Below are 17,193 nucleotides of genomic sequence, written 5' to 3'. Positions count from 1 at the left end.
AATCCAAAATAACTTAAAATCTTTTACAGCTACACCACAGATACATTCTGTGATAAAAGAAATAATATTTTAAAGGGAGTACTTTATTGGAAAAAGGTTTAAGAACCACTGCTCTAATGAGAATTTGTGGCAGCATGATGGTGAATGTGGAATTGAATCAAAATAAACTACAGTGTATGTGTTCATGGTAATGAGGGAAAACATTACTTACTGAACAATGGAGCTCTATGGCATAGAGGATTATGATATATCAGGCTTTGGATACACACACAATACTTCAATTCATTGTTGGTTTGGGTCTGCACAGGATTTAGTTTTTATAAGAAAAAGGGAATTAGAATATTACCAGGCTTATACTTTAAATTAATAACAAATATGTCACAAAATGAGTAAGTCATTTCAGAAAGAAATTCTGAATGCAGCTGTGATTAGACCACAGCCATCTGATGGGCCCAGTGAGTCGACAGAAAAACAAAAGACAGACACTGAGATTCAAAATTGATGATTTTCATTATAAATCAGGAGCCAACACATATAAAACATCAATAACACTGATCCTGGTATAGCAGTAACACTGTGGATTGAATGTGGGAGCATCCCTCAGCTGGATGATACTGCAGAAGATTTCTATAACATGGTCACTGTACATCTCTACAGAGCTCTGAGACTATAGTGGAATCTAAGAAAAACTCATCAATTTTTAAGTAAAGCTGGAAACACATCATTTTAAGAGAAAGTTTGTGTGTGTGTGTGTGTGTGTGTGTGTGTTTATGTAGACCTGCTGCATGCCACTGGTCCATGAGTTTGCGTATGTGTTGTACTGCATCTGTAATATTTGTGTCCCTGTACCATTTTCTTCATGTGGACATAAATAAATGGTTAAAATGTGGGTACTGTAGGCGTGTACATTTGTGTCTTCCAGTATTTATGCTCCACAAAAGGATTCCCACCTACAGTAAGCGTGTTTCACTGCTGCAGGGCAGGGAGAATGGTTCCCATGCAGGTTCCGAAGCCAACCCTGTATCCATCTCCTTGACAGTAACCTAAACAGAGGAAAAGATGGGACATTACCAATTATACATATATGATTATGGACATCATAATTAGCATGATCATATTATGTATAAGCCCATCTGAAATCACAGAAGCCATGTCTTTTTGCAGTCAAACATCTCAGTGAGCGATTTCACGTTTTCACAGCTTTTACTTTACACCCCCGAATCTTTATCACACACAAAATCGCATAAAAAACAATTTTCACGATATGGGACCTTTAGGTTTAAATGTATTTCTAATACTTGCATGTTATAGAGGAACAACTTCCTATAGGTCGCAGTCAAAAGTGCATTACATTTCTCAAATTTCTCATATATTTACAACTAAATAATGTAAACAGTATGCTTCCACATCTCATCGTTAAAGTATTTTCATCTAGATCATAAACCACATTATTTAGCTACTTTAACCAAACAATTTACAACATGTGCTGAAGGTTAAGTCTAACCTGTGATGGTGACTTCATCTCCATCCTTCAGAAAGGTTCTGGTTTCTCCTCCTCCCAGATCGATGTTCTTAGATCCTCTCCATGACAGCTCCAGCATGGAGCCAAAACTCTCTGGATCCTGTTGGGATACAGTACACATAGTATAAGCACTGTACACTTCAAATGTACTGTACATGTAAAACCAAAGACAGAGAGGTAGACAAACATTCTCTCTTTTAGATAATCTGTTGGGGATAACGCATCATCCAACAGGAAACTGATTCAATTGTTGCTGAGAAGTTTAAAGCATGTCCATTTTATTTAATTACAGCATCTTCTGAATCAGACAGATATTTCACTGAAGTAAAGGTTAATTTATTCTTTTGTGTTACCAAGTCAGATGCATGGGGGTGTCGAATGTAATACCAGAGGATACAAAGCGCATTACAGGAGAATGAAAAAAGACACAGAGGTTTAAAGACAGAGACGACAATATATTAAACTATTCAGCATTCAACTCAACATTATAAGCATGAAATGTCAGGACGGACTTAGTCTGGACCACCTGAAGAACATTTCCAGGATAATTGTGCGACATCCCTCACCTTGCGCTCTTCTATCCCAGAATGTATCTGTGGTGTAACCAGACCTTACTTTGAGCTGGGCCACGTTCAGCCCCAACAAAACCTAGCAACACGTTTTTTTTTAACTGAAACAGGTGCGTGGAACACCCTGTTGTTTGCGCAAGCGCTGCACCTTTTTATTACCACGGGTTTACAGATACGTCTCTGCTGATTGGGTATCACCTGTGACACAGCCAATAAAACAGAGACACAGCCACCAACTGATAAAAAAAAAAAAAAACATAACTCAAAGCCTGTTGCACACCGTTCCGAGGAAACATGTCGTTCAACCCTAGCGAAACGGTGCACACCGTTTTGAGATTGAATGTGCCCCTAGCGATGCAAAAATGAGATCTTGACTTTTAAGCATTTTTGAGCATATCAAACACTTCATTTTTCTGCATTTTGGTAAATTTTTCTGCAACAGTTTGTGCCTTTCCTGCATGAATTTATGGTGCAAATGTCTTTATTTATGTAAAGGAAATTATAATACGTTTTTGGGGTGGGTTGTACTGGCCAGTTTTTGATTATTGGGGGGGTTGTAACCCCCCCCCCCCCCCCTGTAAATTACACCTGTGAGGCCAGACCTAACCATAGGGCCCTCAGAGCAGTCTTGTACCATGTTAAATTGAACATGTATTCCCATACACAGATACTGAGCATACTGTACTGTACATGCAGACACTCACAGGTCCACTGATGGTACCAGAAGCCAGCAGGTCTCCTGGTCTGACGTTGCAACCGTTGACTGTGTGATGGGCGAGCTGCTGCTTCATGGTCCAGTACATGTACTAGAGAGACAGAGAGAGTTACACATGGTAGAATACAGTGGTGGAATGTAACTTAGTACATTTACTTAAGTACTGTACTTAAGTTCAAATGTTGAGGTACTTGTACTTTACTAGTCTTTTCTTTTCATGCCACTTTCTACTTCTACCCCACAACATTTCAGAGAGAAATATTGTACGTTTTACTCCACTACATTCATCTGACAGCTTTAGTTACTAGTTACTTTACACATTATGTTATTATGACATAAAAATGGAATATCTGGGTTGGAAGGTGAATAAAAGCACTTGGTGCTTTGAAGAAGTTGTCATGGACATTTTTAAGAGTTTGATAGACTAAACGATTAATCCATTAATTGAAATAAGTAAACAATAGATTATATGATATTGAACATAATCCCTAGTTGCAGCCCCTTTATCTGTGCATCACAGATTTACAGTTCCCCCTTTGCTTAGGGCCAACAAAACACTGTGCTGCCTCATCTAAAATGAATAATAATGCTATTCTTTACTCTTAATTTTGACATGTATGTATTTGCATGTATTGTTTTGGAGTGACGTACGATGATGCTTTTTAAACTTTGAAGTAATTAGCTACATTTTCACAACTGTCTGCTTTATTTCCTTATTTTAAAAAAAATGTTTTGTGTGGAATGAACGGGTGCTATCAATCCAGGAGTGGGCTTGTGAGATGGCTAGGGTGGCAGCATTTGAAAAGATGTCATATAAACGATTTGCCAGATTGGATGTCTACACTAGAAAATGGGGAAAGTACCTGAACTTTCTGGGGGGCTCCTAGAAGCTTTGTGCTGGGGAGAGACGTGTATGATGGGCTTATGGTGTTGTCATTTATACATATGTTTATTTGGTTTTACGTTGTTGTATGGTCTTAAATACTGTAGTTACTGTATCATCTTTTCTTGATTTTTGTCTGAGTGGGTGGTGATGACGAGGGGGGGTGGATATGTTAATGTTGCAAATTGCATGTTTTGTGTGTTGTTTTTGTTAATAACAAAAAAAAGATTTTTTTTTGCCTTTAATTGATTGGACAGCTGTAGACAGGATTGGGGGAAGAGGGAGAGTGGACGATATGCAGCAAAGGGCCGGGTCCCGGTCAATCCCAGGTAAGGACTGAGCCTTGGTATATGGGGCGCCCACTCAAGCAGGTGAGCTACCAGAGCGCCCCAAATAAGGTCAATTTTCCATCGTCAAAAATGGACAGAATTAACTACTTACAGAAACTTGAAGACCATTATTACAAAGTTCAAATCAGATGATGTCACAATACTAAACAATATGTGACTGACCTGTATAATACCAAAAAACACCCTATATGCTGTGTTATTTACTACAGACATAATTTAGCACTGAGTGTTATTGTGAGTGTGGTTGTTACCTTAAAGTTGGACTTGCTGATGGTTGCTGCCTCTACCATGTCCTGTCCTTAAAGAGCAAAAAGTCACTTATATTGAAACAGACATTCACTTCATAACATATGACAGTACCCCTAGTCTGGATCAACGGAAGTACATTTCCAGGATAATTGCCGGAGGTGAGGGACATCCTGATGTTCCTCACCTTCCGCTCTTTTTGTGTTGCCGTTCTCAAACTCCGTTCTCTCAACAAACTTTGAGCTAGCAAGCTATACACTGAAAATGGCAGGTTTTGAAGGACATTTGGATGTTGCAACAAGGCAGGCCTGCTTGGTTTCTTCAGGGAATGATTGTAGATTTAAAAACAATATGTTTACAGCACTTAACTAACTGGCACTTTGGGACTGATTGGTGGGATGGCTGTGAAGGAAGTACATACGGAGATACACTGGTAAGAGCAAATTATGTTTAACCATGTATCCAGCTAATTTAACTAGCTCACGTTACTGTATTGTGTAAACAGTTAACTTCATTTAATATTGTATGCAACGTTTTCTTTTGCGGGGTGCAAATCCAACAAAACAAGTTTCTTCCTGAGACTATTATGCAGAGCCACCGTCACTGTGTCCGGAGCTTAACTGCTAATTTCCACCGGTTGCGGAATGGCTGCAGAACGGCTCCAGAACGGCTGCGGAACGGCGTTGGAGTCAATAGGTTTCCATTAAAGTCAATGTGTGTATTTCCAATGACTGCGGAAAGGCTGCATTCCAACTGCTTCCCAGCTCTGGCCCTCCGGAGCAGATACGCAGAGCTTCTATTTTTGCCGGACGCCAGAGAGCTCCGCAGCAATTCAGCACAATTCAGATTGTGCAGGACACGAAGTCGAGCACAGAAACAAAATAAAATATCCGGTTAATTTTCAAAATAAAATACACCGTGCTAACGGCAGATCATATTTCCCTACACTACACCTTGAAAACACAGCACAGAGTTGTTTCCCCTCCTCTGGATGGAAACAAACTGTTGTTGGTTTTGTGGTTCTATTCAACGTGAATTCGCGAGATCTCGTGGGTCCTCGTGACTTCAGCTGTCAGTCATGGCCGGAGCCGTTCCGCAACAAATCCGGACCTGGTGGGTGTTGACGGACGGCAGACCACAGAGTCGTTCCGCAGCTGAGCCGTTTCGCAGCCGTTCCGCAACCGGTGGAAATTACCCTGTAACACCGCCCAAGACGAGTGTGATTGGTTTAAAGAAATGCAAACAAACTAGATCCTATCTGGAATGTATCTGTGGTGTAGCCAGACCTTACTCCACAGCGCTGTGGAGATAGGTCAGGCAATTTATTGCAATATTCTGCGATATATTTGCAAATTACAGTATGTCCCCAAAAGAAAACTTTGTCAACATTTGTTTTATCTAGAAAGATGCATTTCTCTGTTTGTTTAGCTTACTTTCAATTTTTCATTATTTTAGTTCCAAAAAGTTAAATTCTCATGCAATTTATATAATAAATGATCTATACTTACTGCGAGTGTATCGATTTCCCCCCCACCCCTAATAAATACACAGCGAAACCATTACAGTTGATTGGATGATAGTCACTTTGTGTAAACTACAGTACCTTTGAGTGACACAAACAGGTTAATGTTGAATGTGAAAGCATCAGGGTGTTGCAGGTAGGGGAGGGGCTCTGGATCCTGCAGAAAGGAGAGACAGAAATAAAATGAACAGGAAAAAGATGGGGAGGAGGCTCTAATGTAACATAACACACCCAAACTAAAATGGAGGGAGACAAAACTATTCTTAAATCCTTAAAGGGTAATTTCATTTTTTTTTCAACTTGAACTCTATTTTCCCATGCATTTGTGTCTAAGTGACTGATGAACAAAAATGTTTTTAAATTGGTCCAGTATAGGGGGGGAGAACGCTGTAACCGGAAGCCACAAACCGGGCAGCAATGTGACCCTATAGGACACATGCTCACTGTCAAAGAGCGTCCATTAAAAGCGCTGTTTTTATCACTAAAAGGCTCCGATTATTATTCTAAGTGTCTGACATTATGGAAAGGATCCCTACAGAGATAGACCTTTTTGCTAAAGAGTCAAATCCTTTGCCAAATAAAATTGCCAAATAACTTACATGTACATTGTAGCTTGTTTCGCGTCTTACTTAATACTGGACCAATTGGTCCAAGGTTGTTGTTTCCATCAGTCACTTAGACACAAAACACGGGAAAATAGGGTCCAGTTTGAAAATGCCTGAAGTTATTTGTGAGACAAAAAAGGAAATCTTTGTCCTATAAGTGGCACCAGAGTAAGTGGGATGTATTAGCTAATGCAAAGGTCTCAAATGTATAAGTCTTTTAGCTGGTTCTGAAAACACAAAGTGAGGGCCTGCAAGAAGTTTGCCAGGCAGCTACACAAAGTGGTTCTACATCATGGTCTGGTGACTCAATACAGAATTTTACTCAGTGACTTGGATTTGGGGGGACTACTGGACACTTTTCTTTCCTAGTGTGACCCTTGTGTTAACCTGGATGGAGTTGGGCTCTGCAAAGGGTAACAGTGCTTCCATTGGGATGACCCAGGGTGAGATGGTTGTCCCGAAGTTCTTTCCCAGGAAAGGACCAAGAGGAACATACTCCCACGCCTGGATGTCCCTGGCTGAGAATAAACACACATATTACTGAAAAAGTAGGCAGGCTATGGTTCTGTGATGGTAATGACTTGACTTGAACGGTGACTTGAACAATTCTGCTAAACACAGTAAACAAAGAACATTACATTATAATGTGTAAGCTCTTTGACTCGTGTTTTCCATTACCTTGAAGATACAAAGGATAGAATGGAAAGACATAATGCTAGATGAACAAGGAAATGTATTGTAATGAAAATCTGGTCCTGTCCAAGTCCAAGTTATGAGGATGAATTGCGAGTCAAGTTTGGCTTGTGGCCCTGAGCAAGACACTGAACCCCAAGTTGCCCACTGCTCCTGATACTGCAGTAATTCAATTTCACTAAATTGTACATTCATTCATTTCATTAAAAAGTCATAAGTCTATTTACGGGCGACTTCAGTGCAAGTACAAGTCACCAGGTCAGGAACTGGAAGAGCAGGGGTCACTGTTTAAACTATACTGTACTGACTGTAGCTGTAAACCTGCTTTAATAAATGAGCTATATGTTTTTAGCCTCCTTTTGAAGCTGAATTCCACACTATACATCATCATAGTACTTGGTAACAAAGAACAGGAGACATAAGAGAATAGAGTCATCAATAGAAGACAAAACACAAATTAAGATTCTTCTGATAATATAATAATATTTTGTTGTAATGCTGGTTTTAATTTACTTTTGCTGGCAAAGATGGAAGAAACTGTTTGGCAGGCTACAGTATGAAGAAGGCAGGATATCAGAGAGCATAGGCACCATGCTGTTCTCTCCTGACATTTCCAGCTGAATCAATATGACATATACCCATTAATGTTATGATGAGGACTGACTCTGCCATTTAATCTGAAATAATTCCCATCAGACTAAATCTGAAGTGGCATCAACATAAAAATAATATACTGTATATAAGTGTGCTTCTAAGTGAAACATCACTGCTAATTAGAGCTGTTGAATTGGCAGCATACCATCAGCTTCATCACAGTATCAGAACAGACTCACTTTACTGATATGAACATCAGTCCTGCCTGTTAAATGTCTGGATAGTTTTATTATATTTCCTGGGCAAATATGTAACGATGCATCGTGAATCGGTTATAAATCGATATAAATGTTATAAAGATTACAACCGAATATTTTAAACGGCCTAGGGCGTAATCTACCTTTGATTTCACTTGTTTGACTTCAGAAGTCACTAGGTCTTCTTAGTTTATTTATTTAAAGATATTTTTGTCTATTCATTCAGTTATCTTGATGTGGGATTAATATTAAAAATACCTTTTTTATTTTTATTTTGTTATTTAAGATAAAATACAATTTCAGTTGCACTTTTGATAAGAGGATCTGTTGTTTTGCCCAGTTTATATAAATAAAGGAATATTTTTCAGTTTTCATTTGTCTGCAGCTCATTCTGTTAATGAAATCCTGAGAAAAAAGTATCATGAACTTAAAATCGTATCGAATCGTGAGTTGTGTGTATCGTGACATCCCTATTCCTAGGAATTTTCCATATCACATAATCTCAGGTTTGCCAGGAAGTGTTGGGTAGCCATAAAACCATCTAGAAGCACACAACCATGATGTTGGTGTAATGTATTGTACAGAGGCTCTTACCACTCCAGTCATTCATGAGTACCATGCCAAAGATGTGTTCATGGGCTTTCTTGATGGGAATAGGCTCCCCGAGCTGATTCCCTCCTCCAACAAAGAAGGCCTAATCAGAGTAGAGAAGAAATATAACAGCAGTGAACTACTGATATTGTGCAATATTGAATATCACACAGACTGACAAAAGGCAACAGAGAAAGGCAACTCTGGACTTTTACCCAGGCAACTCAGATTTTTTTTAAATAAAGTAATTTCAACATCTATTCAAACGTTACAAACACACAGGTGATTAGATTAAGTAAACACTGTAATCACCATCTCCAGCTCGATGTCCAACTGTTTAGATGGGCCAAACACTGGAGGTTTTGCTAGGAGAAAGGAGAAGGCAAACGTGGTCATCATCAGCTGTAGGCAGCTGTGTGGCTCCAGATGGAGCTGCATGAAATCTGATAAATTGCCTCAAGTGACGTCACCACTGGAGCTAAAGACAAAAAGTCTGTTTGAAAATGTAAGAAATCTGGTTTTGTGGAGAAAGAAGTGAGCTTACAAGACATGTGTAGCCCTCTCCTCATCTCTGCTTCAGGCTATATACGTCAGCCACTACTAATTTAACCCTCCTGTTGTCTTTGGGTCAAATTTGACCCATTTTCAAAGTTTCTACATCAGAAATGTTGGTGTCTTTTAAGCAAATTGCCAAAAAACAACATGGATTGTTCCATCCAATGCTCTTCGCAAGTAAAATTAAGGATCAGATCACTACTTTCAGAAAATATTAGGCGTTTTATTAAATAGTATCCTGACTAAACTTTAACAGTCTGTGATTATCCACTAAATCGTAACTATTTGTCGAAATAATTCATAATTTCAGCATTTCTTTACTCAAAAATGAAGTATACTTTCATATAAATGAGGTTTATTGACCATGAATTCCAAAAAGAATTGTAAAACTAGTGGTAATAAATTTATGTCCAATTTTTACCCAGGAGTACGACAAGTTCCATGGTCAACGGGAAGACAACACAACACACAATCATCTCCATCTGAACTGTTTTCAGTCGACTTGCATTGTGGATAATGCAGGCGCCAGGATTTTGAAAGGGAAGAAAACTGCGTGGAACAAAAAAAACCCCAATATCTCTGGTTCTGTTTTTGATCCTTTTGTTTTTGAAAGTCTGACAATTTTACAGGAATGCAATGTGGTAATACTCTTTTAGTGTTAGCAAGGATGTAATCAATAGTCTTAAGTGTTGTCACTAGGGCTGAGTATCACCAATGATTTCCCAAATCAATTTGACTCCTATACAAGATCCTGGTTGGATTACAATTACGATTCAATGTATATATTAGGTTAGGGAAATTACAGTTACTATACCAATTTAGCTTGGATATAAAAAAGATTCTCAGAGAACGTATGCAGCGCTCAGATATTTTTTATAATGCACCAGGTTAATCTTTACAAAAAGTTGTTTAAAAGTTTGTTTGAAGTACTTTTTACTTAACAGGACAAACATTATACAAACATATTAACATATTAAATGATTCATTTCAGGATTTATTAATCAATATAAGATCACTCAAATAAAGATGGATTTTAACGATGACAGAACAGCATAAAGACCAAAGCACTCTTGTTGCAGAACATTTTAAAAAGCCTTTATTGATGCGGCTAATGCATAGCAAAAGGTAAAACACGCACCAACGCGTTGCGGCACACAGGCCTTTTTCAAGGTGACTCAAAGATTAATTTTAATTTGAGAATCTTTTTTTTTTAACCCAACCCTAGTTGTACCAACCTTCCTCCTACATAAATGATATGAATAATACAGGCCAACACTGGTGAATGTAAGGATCTTACTCTGGTCAGGTCTCATCTGGCCTGAGGGGCGACGGATGGGGGTCCCAGAAACAACCACTGATGATGCTCTACCATGGTATCCTACCGGAAGCCTCAACCTGCAGAATACAACACTGAATGTTAGAAACAACAGGGACCACAGAAGGAAAATAAAGTTCAGTTTGTACATGGGCCCCTGTGCCTAGATTATTGTCGGTCTACAATTGTGTTGATTAATTAGGAATGGGATTTCACTGAACAGTGATATTTTTCTTGTAACAGTATTAATGTTATGATTAGAGCACACAGGCATGCATATGGGATGTAGGGTAATTTGTAAAGCCATTCAGTTCAGTTCAGAGATGGGGACTCGAGTCTGAGACTCGAGTCTGAGACTCGGACTCGAGTCGCCCTTAAGTCGCACAAACAGCTGACTTCAGACTTGACTTGCGACTCGACCCAAAAGACTTCAGACTTGACTCAGACTCGAGCTTCGAGACTTGTCAACAACCTGTTTTCATGCAATTATTGCTTTTTAAATCTAAATGTATTCATGTATTTCTATTTTCTTTTATTGACGCATATACGTTGGGGAAACATATGATGAGCTGCATGTCCCCTGCCCTTTGCCATAATGTGCAACGTAACGCATGCGCTATGCCTTATGTGCGCGCACTCACAAATAAAAAAATGCATTGACGATGGCGACACCAAGTCCTCCCAGAGTTGTGCCTTTTGTCATTAGTTTTGCTTTCAATAACTTTGTAAACAGTGGCAGTAGCGAACAGCTACATGCAAGGTGTGTGGCACCAAGATAAATGACGCCGGATCAACAACGTCGAACTTCATCATGTGTCTCAAAACGCACCCAGATAGGTCAGTCACTTGCAATGTGAAAGAGACGTTACATTTAGCATATATCGTCACAGGTAACAAGCTAACCATCGCAAAGTGTTGTGCTAATGTTGGGAACAGGCAAATTGTATCTTTATTGTTGTATCCATATGATGTGACAGACTTAGGTTAATATTTCACCAGGTCCGAGGGCTAGAGGGATGTGTTAAGTATACCCCATAAAGTTATCCTACAACTGATTTTGATACTGTACTGTATGGATGGTAGCTACAGGACATGCTTTGAATTCATAAGATTTAACAATACAGTGTTAGGGATATGGCCAGAGACTTGAGACTTGACTTGGAGTCGTTGCAAAAGACTTGAGACTTGACTTGAACTTCCAAAAAATGACTTGTGAACATCTCTGGTTCAGTTAAATTATAACGATAAGCATGTAAAGATGTCCGAGTACTGGCTAGCAATGAGCGCTGAGAGTCAAAATGGAAACTCTGACACCATGGTGTTCCAGGCACGAGGTGCGCAAGCCACCTAGCTAGCTAGAATATCTGTCCAATCTGAGTTTTCTGTTGCACGACTAAAACAACTTTTGAACGTACACGTTCCACCAAAACAAGTTTCTTCCAGCGCTTAGCTTCGCCCATGACGTTTGTTATTGGTTTAAAGAAATGCCAATAAACCAAAACACGTTTTTCCCACATTCCGGAATGCTGTGTGGACTAGCCAGACCCTTCTCCGCAGCACTGTGGAGGAAGATCTGGCAATGCGAGACTTGGGGGGCACTAAGCTCTGGACGCTGCGACAGTGGCTCTGCTAAATAGTCTCGGGAAGGAACTTTTTAAACAATATTAAATGAAGTTAACGCTGTACATGGTTAACCGTAATTTGCTCTTACCAGTGTAGCACAGTGTTAACTTCGTTCACAGCAATCCCACCAATCGGTCCCAAAAGGTAAATGCTGTAAACATTTTCTTTGTAAATCTTGACAATCATTCTCCAAAAGAACCAAGCAGGCCTGCCTTGTAGCATGATCCACATTTTCTTCAAAACTTGACATTTTTGTGGCTTGCTAGCTCAAAGTTGGTTGTTGTTTCCCAAATTGAACGTAGTTTGAGAACGGCAACACAGAGAACAGAAGGTGAGGGACATCCGGCAAAAACATCCAGTGGCGCTGGATGTGAGGCAATTATCATGACGTTGATCCAGACTAGCGGATCCTAATCCTAAAGAGCCAAGCGGTCCTAATGTTAGATGTACACTGATGTTCTGGGGCCCAAATCAATTAGAGAGACCTTGTAATGACCCTGCTACATATCACTGTTTGCAGAGATACTTGAACAATTTGTTACAAGCTGTCTCTCAATATCGGCCCCAACATGTTCCAACATCTGTTAGTATACTGCTGGTTTGATTGATAGGTTACCAGTTTGGCATCAGAGCATTCTCCTTCCCCCTGAACATGATGCCAACGTTGGTGGCGTGATCTTTGGACGAGTAGAAGTCAGTGTAATCGCCTGTGAAAAACAGATAAGACAGTTCATAAGAGGAGCAGGCTGAAATATTCACATCTATTGCCGGTACCCTTCTTTTATTAGTGAAGTCTAGAAAGGAATTATGTTGTTAAAACCCTGGTGCTGATATGCCTTAAATCCATGTACTGTATATATGTGAATGCTATTTCCTGCATTTACAGTATACTGTATCTACTTAGCAAGTATGCAAATTATCATAAAACTTTGTGCCTTCCATTATGATTATTATTAACATAACCTTTATAAAAAATTGCAATTGTTTAAAAAAAGACCTGTCAATGACAGACAATTTATGGTGTATTGCAAATGTTGTACATCTGCCTGTGTCCACAAGTATCAACATCAGGCGGTTCATCATTTGTGAAAGGGGCGTGGCTAAAGTAAAGTGGGCTGGGCAAACTATAACCAACAAAAAAAGTACTCTGTACAGGGACATGGCTAAATTATAGGGGGGGGCACGAGACATGCGTTGTGTTGCTCAATATCAAGTGTAGACCATTGTAAATTTCATGTTAATCGGATGTTGTTTGCCAAATAAGGCTGACTTCCTGTTGCCAGCAGGCGGCGCTATGACCATGAGTCAATATCGGCATGTAGTTGTCCCAAGGCATTGACTTTTCAATCATGAGAAATTTTGGGCAGACTGGACAATGTAGATTTAAGTTACCACAACTTCCTGTTTCATGGCAAAAACATTCAAAATATCCACCATTCGTCCGCCGAATTTCGATGAAACTTCAAAGTTCGATGAAATTTCAAGCTTTTTTCAATAATTTTTCATCGTTAAGGTCTTAAAATTCTACAGAATTGTTTTTACGTCAGTCGGGTTAAATCTGTAATAGGGTTAAAGTTTGACACCTGGAAATGGCGAAACATGCACTGAAATTGCACAGTAAACTCAAAATGGCTGACTTCCTGTTAGTTTTTTTTTTTTATGTCTCCACATGATAGATATGCAAACCAAGTTGTTTTTAGCCCAAGACTCATATCAGATATTTATTGTCAGCCTTGACAAGTGTTTAATTTTTCATGAGTTTAAGAATCCCAAGCCCTTCAAAAATACATTTAAAGGCCAAATAAAAATAATAATTCTTCAGTTTCAATAGGGTCCTCACACCCGTTGCTCAGGCCCTAACTTTTAAAGTGAGGATTAAAGTGGGAGTTTGAAAACCTAGAGGGGATTGTCCCCTGTCCCAGTTGAAAATTACCTTGACTGTTGACATAAACAAAGACTGACATGTAAAACAGCCACTCTAAACATCTCGGGATGTTAAAAAGTGAGGCAAATATTTACAAAGAAAAGCCGCACTGACTCGAACAACTGCATTATTTAGGATGTGTGATGTGACATCAATTTTGGAGAAGATTCCAAGGAGGAAGTCACATCACTCAGTCACTCAGAAGTCACTCAGTGGATGGAACTCTGTGGTCTGCTGAAGGCAGGCATGGTCTGCTGGCCTTTTTATCAAACACCTCTGATATCAGTGTTTTAACCCTAAAGAAGAGGCTTACCAATGTCTGCAGGAAGGTGCATGATGGCTGTACTCTGGTGGACAAATGCTCTGCAGAGACAAGGACAAAAAGACAAAAAGACAAAGGACATGTCTCAACAAAGGACCAAGAATCAGCCAGAAAATAGAAAAGGACCCTTACAGAGATTTACAATATAAGGCTGGGTTCCCACTCTACAAAAAATTATTTTCATGAACATTTCAAAAGCATTTCCAATGACTTTGTCGAAAATAATATTTACTTTGTGTGGTTCAGAGGACATTATAAAATACAAAACTGCCTTTTGCACAACCATGTTTCCACTCTGTTTAAAACAGGGTCTCTAAAAACCATTTGTATTTCAATAACCTTGGCTATACTATTGTGTGTATATATATATATATATATATATATATATATATATATATATATATATATATATATATATATAAATAAGACCAAAGGGTCCCAAAGTGTTTGAATAGCAATCACAAACCCTTTATGTTAACCACTTATCCTTTACGCAGGGAGGTGCAGCTGATACCAGCTGATATTGGGCAGATATTAAGCATCTTTACACCAGAATATTTACGAACCAAAATATGATTAAACAATCCCTGAATTATTAAACACACTTCTTGTCAGAATTGGCATTGTTTCTGAAAAAACATTTAGACGACAGAACTGAAACCTTCCATTGTAGCCTAGTATGACAATTTAAATATTTTTTGGGTTGTATTTTCACAACATAACATAACCACACAAAGCAGTAGCCTGATGAGGACTATGTAAGCCTGTGTACCACGTTGACTTATGCATTGACAGACTACACAGACTGACCTGCTCCGAAGGCTGACATCATCTCTCAGTGTGCTCTCATTGGCTGACAGCAAGCCCTGCAAGGTCCTCCTGGCCTCCCTCCAGGCCTCATAACCAAGAGCCATGAAATCATTCAACGTGGGCTTGTAGGGAGACACAAATAACAATTTAAATATGACACATAAAGCACCCCTTCCTATAATCAGTTGGCATACAGTATTTCTAGAATGCAAAATGACTGTAAACACACAACACAAGTAAAAGGCTATACCACAAACCATGGGTTGATAATATACAAACTTTGTTTTGCAAAAGCCAAAATGACACTAGATGAGATGTCCAAACATGGCAGCAAAATTCCTTCCAATGAAAGCTGTTCACCCAGCACATGTATACTGAAAATCTTTCTATGACCTTGGAATTAATTTATGAATTAATGATCATTAGAGTTTTTAATCTGGTTCAAACTGACTGACCTGCACACATGAATAACACCAAGATAATTAGGGTTCAAACCCCGAAGGGGTAGGATCCTTTTGAGTTTTGGTTGGTTTATTGTTATTATTTGTCAAATTCCCATGAACTGAAATGAGATAGAAGCATGGCATTTGTCACAATAACTAAAAATGCTGTGTAAGTGCTTCTGAAGAAATATTAGGGTTAGGGTTATATCTTCCATTTACAAGATTTTGAATTGGTATTGGAACTGTTAACTGTATGCCTCATCACATACCACCGCCCCCCCCCCATACATTGAGATAAATTGACTTAAGTTGCCTCTTCTCTGAATACCATTAGTGCTTACACTTACCTGGTCAAACACATCTTGATGTTTGGAAATCACAGGCCCTCGAAACAAAGACTTTATCACACTGAGGTCCAGTATCTGGTCTCCAATGGCAACACCAATGCGACATTTGGGCTGGGGAAATCAAACACACTGACATAACTACAGATGATCCACAGTACATGTTTGTTCAAGTGTACAATGTTTCATCCAACAAGCCACAAGCTAACCTGAATCATTTAAAGTAGAGCAGTTTCCCCTTTAACAGCACATAATACTTTGACATTTTTAAAAAGAGCATTTTTGCTTCTATCATGTGGACGCGCCGACAGTTTTGTTGTCATTACTTAGAACTCCTCATGGGGGCGGCAGAAACTACGCATTATAGCTTTAAGTATGAGTTTTTTTTTTGTTGCCATTATTAGTCCATAAGAGACAAAGCCTTGTTGAGAGGCAGTCAGTTTATTAAATGCCCCAGAAAATTCAGAAAATAAGCATTCTAAGGTTTGGCTCCAGTGAGGTTTTAAAAATATTGGAGAAAATGCTGAATATTTTGGTTCAGAGACTTTCAATTTTGGGGCAAAGTGCAAAACTGTTGGTAAAGTCTGGCTGTGGTATTTGAGATGAGAGTGAAAAGGCTCCGGATCCTCTCACAGCTGCCAAACACACTTCAACATACTTCCTATCCCTCAGTACACTTCAGCAAGCTATGATTGTGACTAGAGATCATCTTTTTCCCACATTTAGGTGGGAAAAAGATGATTATTATGAAAAACCATGACAGGAAGTCCTCAATGTGTCTGACCTGACAACACTTTATCTGTTTGCAAACCCAGAAGAAATAACCAAACTGCACTTACATTATCAGGCGTGGAGAATATTCCATAAGGGAGGTTGTGGAAAGAGAAATCAGACGATGCATCTACTTTTACGAAGGACATCTTCTCTTTGGCAGTGTTATTCCACTCAACCTAACTGAGTGACTGAATGACTGAGCAGCAGCAAGCACTTCCAGATGTGAAACTTTGGACAGGCCCGCCTCCCACTGTAGGGCCAATCACATGCTGCTTAGAGTATCCACCCTCATCCAGACCTCTGAAAGTTAATGCAAACCAGCCTGCTAAATGACTAAGCAAAAATTATAGCCAAGGTACTGAGCCTCATGTGTTGTTGAAAGGAGTAGATTTTATTTTTTTTGTCAATTTATTGAACATGTTAAAAAATACGCAAAGTAAAACATATAAGCAATAAAAAACAAAAACAAACGGGATATAAGCAACAAATAAGCAACACAAATATTTTTTTTCCATGTTCAAAAGGGGTAGGAAGAA

The 17,193-nt window shown here is 39.1% G+C and overlaps 1 protein-coding gene across 1 annotated transcript; it reads right to left on the bottom strand.

The window, feature by feature from the left end:
• Positions 1-491: 491 nt before the first annotated feature.
• Positions 492-16,888, bottom strand: fah (fumarylacetoacetate hydrolase (fumarylacetoacetase)). Its single transcript, XM_078258287.1, has 14 exons — positions 16,723-16,888; positions 15,887-15,997; positions 15,097-15,218; positions 14,278-14,327; positions 12,657-12,747; positions 10,400-10,497; positions 8,860-8,912; positions 8,551-8,650; positions 6,800-6,930; positions 5,889-5,964; positions 4,291-4,337; positions 2,796-2,897; positions 1,505-1,622; positions 492-1,043 (listed from the first exon to the last, which is right to left on the bottom strand). Exons 1-14 carry the CDS (start codon positions 16,801-16,803, stop codon positions 967-969), a joined length of 1,257 nt encoding a protein of 418 aa, XP_078114413.1. The 5' UTR covers positions 16,804-16,888; the 3' UTR covers positions 492-966.
• Between the last annotated feature and the right edge of the window lie 305 nt (positions 16,889-17,193).

This window comes from Sander vitreus, chromosome 1 (genome assembly GCF_031162955.1).
Source record: "Sander vitreus isolate 19-12246 chromosome 1, sanVit1, whole genome shotgun sequence".
Classification (NCBI taxonomy): domain Eukaryota; kingdom Metazoa; phylum Chordata; class Actinopteri; order Perciformes; family Percidae; genus Sander; species Sander vitreus.
This window is presented reverse-complemented; position numbering and strand designations above follow the sequence as displayed.